The 7,500-nt window shown below is 42.1% G+C and overlaps 1 protein-coding gene across 1 annotated transcript in view; it reads right to left on the bottom strand.

The window, feature by feature from the left end:
* The window catches only part of LOC122245829 (integrin alpha-PS2), a gene marked incomplete in the record, with an annotated part of 37,847 nt that extends 35,684 nt beyond the window's left edge, over window positions 1-2,163 (bottom strand). Inside the window, 1 exon segment of the mRNA XM_086530334.1 lies at window positions 2,085-2,163. Within this exon segment, the coding sequence (XP_086386460.1) occupies window positions 2,085-2,148 (64 nt within the window).
* Between the last annotated feature and the right edge of the window lie 5,337 nt (window positions 2,164-7,500).

Below are 7,500 nucleotides of genomic sequence, written 5' to 3'. Positions count from 1 at the left end.
TTGTAGCTCGTTAAAAAGATAGACTTTTGGAAGATATTAAAATGTTAATCATATTACTGAAAAAAATATGTTTGTAATTTGCTAGTACAATAAAAAACAAAATTATTCTTACGTGTCCCTGTAAATTTAGTGATAGGCCTACGTGCGTCTATTATTCAACCAAAATTATCAATCATTTCACTTAATTCGAATCATTATTGGATTAAACACTCCTTTATAAGTAACAAAAAAGGTGAGGAAAGGTCAAACAAAGCTACATATTATGACCTAAGGTTGAACCATTATGTTGCTGAGATCTCAAAATCTACAGCTTTACTTTTAATGTTAAAACCGTGTTAATCATAAACCAGAATTTATAAGATTATGTATTAAATGTTCCCCTTCCGTCAGCCAGCGTCTGTCTGTAAACAATATTATGTTGCCATGGAAACCTGAAAACAATTAATATGTTGTTTCTTTCTTTTCTTTTCTTCAAAAGCAAGGCAGCAGTGACATGCGTAAAGTGCAAATCTGCGGTGCGTTAAAAAAAGTAATGATAATTAAAAAAATGGTTATACAAATTCTTTAAACAAACAAAATTAAATAATTAAAGAGATTCAAATCAAATAACTGATAGACAGCATTACGAAATTACAATTACAGCATTACAAAAAATTATAATAAATCGTATAGCATCATATGCCTTTAAAATCTAGCTGCTGCAGTGCTTAAAAGAAATAAAGAGGAATAAAAAGAGGATGATAATAAAAACGACAAACGAGTAAAGGAATTAATGAAGAAGTGATGACCAAGCGAATAAAAAGAGAAACGAAGGAAAAAAAAGAAAAAAAACGAACAAGAAAGGTAAAGGAAGAAAGAAAAGAAGAGAGAGAAAAATGGTCAAGAATAAAAAGAAAAAAAGAATTGAAGTAGAAGAGAGACAGAGAGAATATAAAAAAACGAGCACATTATTTTAAGGGGGAAAAAAGAGAAATGAACTAAAGAAATGAGAGACAAAAAAATATATCCAAGCAAAGAAAGAGAAAAAACATGAAAAATGAAAAAGAAGAAGAAGAAAAGTCAGAAGAAAGAAGAGAATAGATACAAGAATTACCCCAATACAAAAGGGGGCGAGACCACCTTGGCGAGGAGCCCGCGCTTTGAGACTACTCGCAACGGATAGACTGTTATGATGATCATTAACGTCAACCAAATTGTACGAGGGGGGGAGGGGGGGATAGAGGATGGGAGATGAGGGCAGGGGTAGGGGTCGGGGAAGAGGGATATGGGGTAGATGGGGGCATGGAAGGGAGATAGGGCTTGGGAGGGGAAGGGAGAGATGGGGGGAGGGTATGGAGGAACAGGGAAGGGGAAAGGGGGAGTGGATAGTGATGGGGAAGGGGGAGCGGGGAGGAGGGAGGAGTAGGTCTTATAACAAGTAGAGGTTGGGTGATCTCAGAGCGAGTGGGTGAGAGAAGGAGGGGGGGGAGTGATCCTAGGAGTATGGAGTGAGGGGGGAAGGGGGATCTTGTAAGAAGTAGGGAGTTACATTTTGCTGCCCTGCATAAATTACACGCGAGGTAATTCCCTGAACAACCGTGAAGGAGAGAGTGCAGGGCGAAACAAGGTTGGGGAACTGAGGACGAGGGAGTATGGGCAGGAGTTCGGTATATTACCAGAAGTTAATTACAGCATCTGTATGCCTGTCATTACTCGTAACTTTGGCCTTTTCCACATCATAACTTTCAGAAAATCGTCTAAAAATCAAAACGAGAATGATAGAAAATGAAAATAGTATCCCTAATAAAATAGTCTAAACTCTGGATTAAAAAAACAAAACAAATCCATTATAAAAATACTCGAAAAGCAATTTTTAAAAAAAAGTTATCAAGGGGTCAATTTCTAAATTTTCTAGAATATTCTCAAGAGGTCAAAAGAAAGACAGAAATGCGGAAGAATAAAAAGAGAGAGAGAGAAAATAAAAAGATTTGCAAGACAAAAAAGTTTAATGTGCATGTGGTGGAGGTGCTACAGACGTTAGAAAAATTATAATAATTAACATAGTGACCCTTGGACGAACGCACGACGAGGGTGAGTGGTGTTACCTGACAGCTGAGTCGACCAGCATTGACCTGAAATAGTAAGTATTTTGTGCTTTACAAACACCATGCGAGGGTGACCTGGTGGGAGAAGGAAGTGAGGGAAGGGGGGGGGGGGTGCAGGCGAGAACACACGCTGTTGGGATGAGAAAAAAGGTTAAAGAGTCAAATATAAGATTATGGAATGCTCTGCTGGGACACTTGTAGGAGGTGCTGCTACTCATAGGACATTCAGGTACTCTGGTAGTCATCAAGCAATGATAAATAGGGTATTTATCACACGCTTATTCACAATCCACAATCATACTTGCATGCATAATGCAAATCCAAATACTTGAGATGTTCTAATTTGCTATGTATATTTGTTCTGCCTCTGGCGATTGCCTAATTCTGTTCCTTTCATAGTATAATAATAATAGTTTATGTTATTCAATCCTACCTCCTATATTCACTAATGATTTTCTGCCTATACCCCCCTCCTCTCTCTCTCTCTGTGTTTTTCTTCTTTTTTCTTTCCATTTTCCTTCATTTCCTCCCTCACCTCTCTCCTAATCCTCTTACTCATCCCTCCCTCTCCTTCTCCCATTCTGTTCTCCCTCCCCCTTCCCTCTACCCCCTCTCCCAAAACACAAAACCAAGCCCACGAAAACCCACACCATCGTTCGACTAACTCCCCCCCCACACCGCCACCACCCACCCCCACCCATCCGCTTTCTCCGCCAATTAAACAAATGCCTCACATCACTAGTAAAACCACAGCCGTAATATACTCTCTGCATTCTTCTGGGGGAGTTTATACCTTGTACACACCTGCCCTCCCGCTGTTGATGTTGAAGGCGCAAGTTGTAAGGACTACTGCCACAGAGGGAGGGAGGGAGGGAGGGAGGAGTAAGGGTGCAGAGGGGGGTTACAGAGCTCTGCCGATGAGGGCGGGGGATACAGAAGTTACAGAGGTCCGACAGAGAAGGCGTAGAAGGGTACAGAGATGGATATTTGGTATATTACAAAGATCCAGCAGAGAGGGTACGGGTACAAAAGGGGTTACAGAACTCCGGCAGAGAGGGTGAAGGATACAAAGATTACAGTAATAACCCAGTGGATGGGAACTACAGGGTAGGTTACATATATCAGGAAGAGAGGATGAGGAGGGTACACAAGGGTCTACAGAGATCTAACAGAAAAGGTGAGGACGGTACAGAAAGAGTTACAAAGACCCGGTAGAGATAATGGAATATCAGGAAATTCAAGAACAAAGACTCTACACGGAAGAAATATAAAGAGTAAAACACAAAAGCTTGGGTACAAAGGTTGAAACGCAAGGATTTAGTCCAGAGTTAAGTAAGAGTGAGTACAGAAGGTACAGCATAGAAAACGGAGTAACGAATGGAAGAGTATAAATAATAGGGTATAGAAAATGGCGTTCACGGATTGGTTGAGTACAAGCTCTTACAAGGATAGGGATGGAAGACTGGGCGATTGGGGGATTAGAAGGCCAGAGGTGATTACTTTTCATTTCTTTTCTATTTTGTCAAATGGGGTTTTGTTGTTGTTTTTCTATAGTTTCCTCTCATGACCACTCTCTTATGAGTTCCTTCTTCACATTCACCTTTTCACATTATTATTATCATAATCATCTACATTATCATATCTGTTCCACTTCCCTTTTCACTTTTTTCCTATTTTTCACTGTTTTCATATGATTTTCCTTCTCATCCTTTTCATTTCTCCTTCTCCTCCTTTCCTCCTTCTCTTTCTTGGCAGGGGAGGGCGAAGAGAGTAAGAGAGGAAGGGGAAGACGAAGAGAGGGAGAGGGGGATGGGAAGGAGAGAGGGAAGAGAGAGAGAGAGAAAGGAAGGAAAAAAAGAGAGAAAGATAGAGGAAGGAGAGGGGGAAAAGAGGGGGAGCGGAAGGGGAAAGAAAGAGAGGTTAAGGGGAAAGAGAAGGAGATGAGGCCAAGGAGGGGCAGGGGGTGGGAGAGGAGCAGGTGGGAGGAGGAAGGGGGGAGGAAAAGATGGCAGGAGGGGGAGGGGGGGGGGGGAGGCGGCACACAACACAGTAAGGGGCTCGAGATCGCCGCGGGGGAACTGCACGTATTAGGCTCATAAACATCACTACACGCCACCAAGGTACTACTCCTTCTTTTTCTTTCTTTATAATTAACCATTATTCTATTTCCATGCTTCTCTTTACTCTCTTCTTAACCCTCTCCTTATATTTTCTTTGTTTCTTTTTGGTGTTATTCCATATTCCCTCTTTGGTCTCATTCTTTTTTTTATTTCATAATTTCACATTTCTCTCTCTCTTTCTTAACCTACCCATGCTATATTCTCTTATCCATCTTCTATCGTCTTTTTCTTATCTTATATACTCCCCATTTTCCCCCTTTTCCCGTCCTTCCCGTTTTATCCTCTACCTATCCCTTTTGTTCATCTGTTTTTCCCTTCTTTCTCTGTTCATCATTTTCTTTCACTCGTCTTTTCCCTCTTCCGTTCTTCTCGCGTTTTTCCTTTCTCGTATCTTCCCTTCTTCATTCTCTTCCACTGTTTTCCCCTCTCTTCGTTCTCTCTCCTCCCAATCATTTTCCTCCACTTTTTGGTTATCTCCATCTTTTTCCCTCCATTTTTTGTTATCTCCACCCATCTGTTACCTCCATCTATCTCCATCTTTTTCCTCCACCCGTCAGTGACCTCCACCTTTTTCCTCTACCTGTCTCTTACCTCCATCTTTCTCTCCACCATTTTTTATCTCGTCTTTCCTCCTCCACTTCAATGCCTTCCCATCTGCTACTGCCATGCGCTTCAGGTAGCAGCGACGTCACGCTTTGGAGTCACGCTTTTCACACTAAGGGGACACGCGAATGAGGCGGAGGTGGAGGAGTAAAAGTAAGAGGTGGAGGTGGAGGTGGAGGAGGAGGTAGAGGTGGAGGTGGTGGTGGAGGTGGACTGGAGGAGGAGGAGGTGGAGGTGGAATAGAAGGTGGAATAGGAGGTGGAGGAGGTGGAGAGGTGGAAGAGGAGGAGGATGTGGAGGAGGTGGAAGAGAAAGAGGAGGAGGAGGGAAGGTAGAAGAGGAGGTGGAGGTGGAGGGAGAGGAGGTGAAGAAGGAAGAGGAAGAGGAGGAGGAGACAGAAGTGAACGTTGAGAGAGAGAGAGAGAGAGAGAGAGAGAGAGAGAGAGAGAGAGAGAGAGAGAGAGAGAGAGAGAGAGAGAGAGAGAGAGAGAGAGAGAGAGAGAGAGTGAGAAAGAGAGGAAAAAAAAGGAGAAAGAGAAGAGAGAACAACAACAAAAAAGGCGCAGCTCCCCCGCCCTTCTCTCACCTCGGCGGCCATGTTGTTTACGCTCGACTCATGAATACCTAAGAAACCTCCGACATGTGTACAAGGGCGATCCATCCTCCATCCTCCCTTCTTTCAAGACATTCATCATTGGTAAATCCCTCCTGGATGTGACGTAAGGACTTTTTCTTGGCATTTTTCGTAGGATTTTTTGTCTTCCTCTCTCTCTCCCGTGAAGCGTTCGGAGCCTAATGGAAACACCTGATTTGTTCGTGCGGTGAATGACACGGTTTTGATTCGTGTTCGAAGCGGGGGATAGAGCGAGGCGGTTGGCTTGGGAGAGGGGGTGGGAAGGGGGGGGTGGAGGGGAGGGAGGGTATAGGAGAGAATGATGGATAGAAAGGAAAGAAAAGCATGAAAGAATAAATAGATTATTACATACGAGGGGAAGTATGTTCATACATATATGCGTGTGTACATATACAGTACAGTACACATATTAACATTATATATCAATATGTGTAAATTTGTATATATGTATGTATATACGTGTGTTTGTGGTGTGTGTGTTTGTGTTTGTGTGTGTGTGTTTGTGTTTGTGTGTTTGTGTTTGTGTGTGTGTGTGTGTGTGTGTGTGATGACACGATGATGACCCAAACCTATAAATAACCTCTCGTTTTAAAGCCCCTAAAATATAAACAGAATATAATAAAAATCGACAACGATAGACATCCCTATAAAGTCTCTGATAAGCTTAAAAGTCGTCGATAAGGAGATGCATGAGAGGGCGGTCGAGATAGGATCTTTATAAGGGAAGACGAGCATGAGATAAGAACTGTTAATAGAGCGCCCCTAACTTTCCATCACCTCTACTTGTATACATCGCCCTGCTGTATACTTTAACCACACGTGAACCACGATAACTTTGAACTTTTCTGTTTTCATGTTAATGACTTGAATATTTTCTTATTATCTATTCTTCTGCGAGACTATTTTGTTTCCTGATATTGGTTATGCTTGTGACGTATGAGGTAAGATAGAGATATAAGGAGGAATTACAGAATATCAGTCATACGTAATCTACACTTATATAATCGTATTCTAAAATACATCGAGTGTATAAATGGATAACTAATGCAAAAAAAAATGTTCTGTCCTTCTATTGGTCTCCTAAAATAGCAAAATAAACGAGGCATAGACTACGGGTGATAGGCCTATCAAAAAAAGAAAAAAGAAAAAATCTTCCTTTTCTACACACGTCAATCATACCGTGCAATACCCTCCCGTCGTGTTAATGTAATTTATTTCTTTCATCAAAACATTTTATCTCTCGCCGCCTGCCGATCACACCCACCGCCGCCAATTAATTATTCGGTAATTTGGGTATTCCTTCAGGCTGAGACCGTGTCGTCTTGAGACACGCGAAGGCGATACAAGATGTTGGTGTTGTTGTTCTTGTTGCTGTTATTGATGTTTTTTTGTTTCTGTTGTGCTGATTTAGTGTGTTTTTGTTGTTGTGATCTGTTGTTTATATCGGTCTTATCTGTTATTCTTCACTACACGTTTTTCATACTCTTTCGCATTTAATAATGACTGTTGTACCTTCTCCCAACCTCTTCTTCCTGTCTTCCTTCACCCTTTCTGTCTCCTCTCACCGTACCTCCCCCCCCCACCTCATTCCCCATATCCCTAGCCCATTCTACTCCCTCTGGCATATCCTTCCACATCCATAACCCACCCCCCTTTCCTCCAATATCCCTAACCTGCCCCCCATTCATATCCCATACCCCCCCCCTCCCTCCCTCTCGCTGCCCTTAACACGACACCTACGTGAACCTTAAACCCCCAAAGGGATACAAAAAAAAAAGGTGAAAAAATCCACGTGATAATTGCAAAGGAGGTTTCCCACACCTTTGCTCTAACAACCGGAAATGCTCTTTGAGAGTTATATAAGTGAGGTTTACGTCTTTTTTTTCTTTCTTTCTCTCTTTCTTTCTTTTCATAAAGCGAGAGGATTTGTTTGAGAAAATTCGAACGTATAATCATATGTTTTATTCCCATTACTATGTGGCGCGAGAGAACAGACGAGGCACCGAGCGGAGAGAAAAAGAGAGAGAGAGAGAGCGCGAGAGCGCGAGAGCGAGAGAGA

The sequence above is a fragment of the Penaeus japonicus genome, unplaced genomic scaffold (assembly GCF_977035675.1).
Source record: "Penaeus japonicus unplaced genomic scaffold, GWHDUDI00000001_assembly GWHDUDI00000033, whole genome shotgun sequence".
Taxonomy (NCBI): Eukaryota; Metazoa; Arthropoda; class Malacostraca; order Decapoda; family Penaeidae; genus Penaeus; species Penaeus japonicus.
Note: the sequence above shows the minus strand (reverse complement) of the source record. Positions and strands in the feature narration are given on the sequence as shown.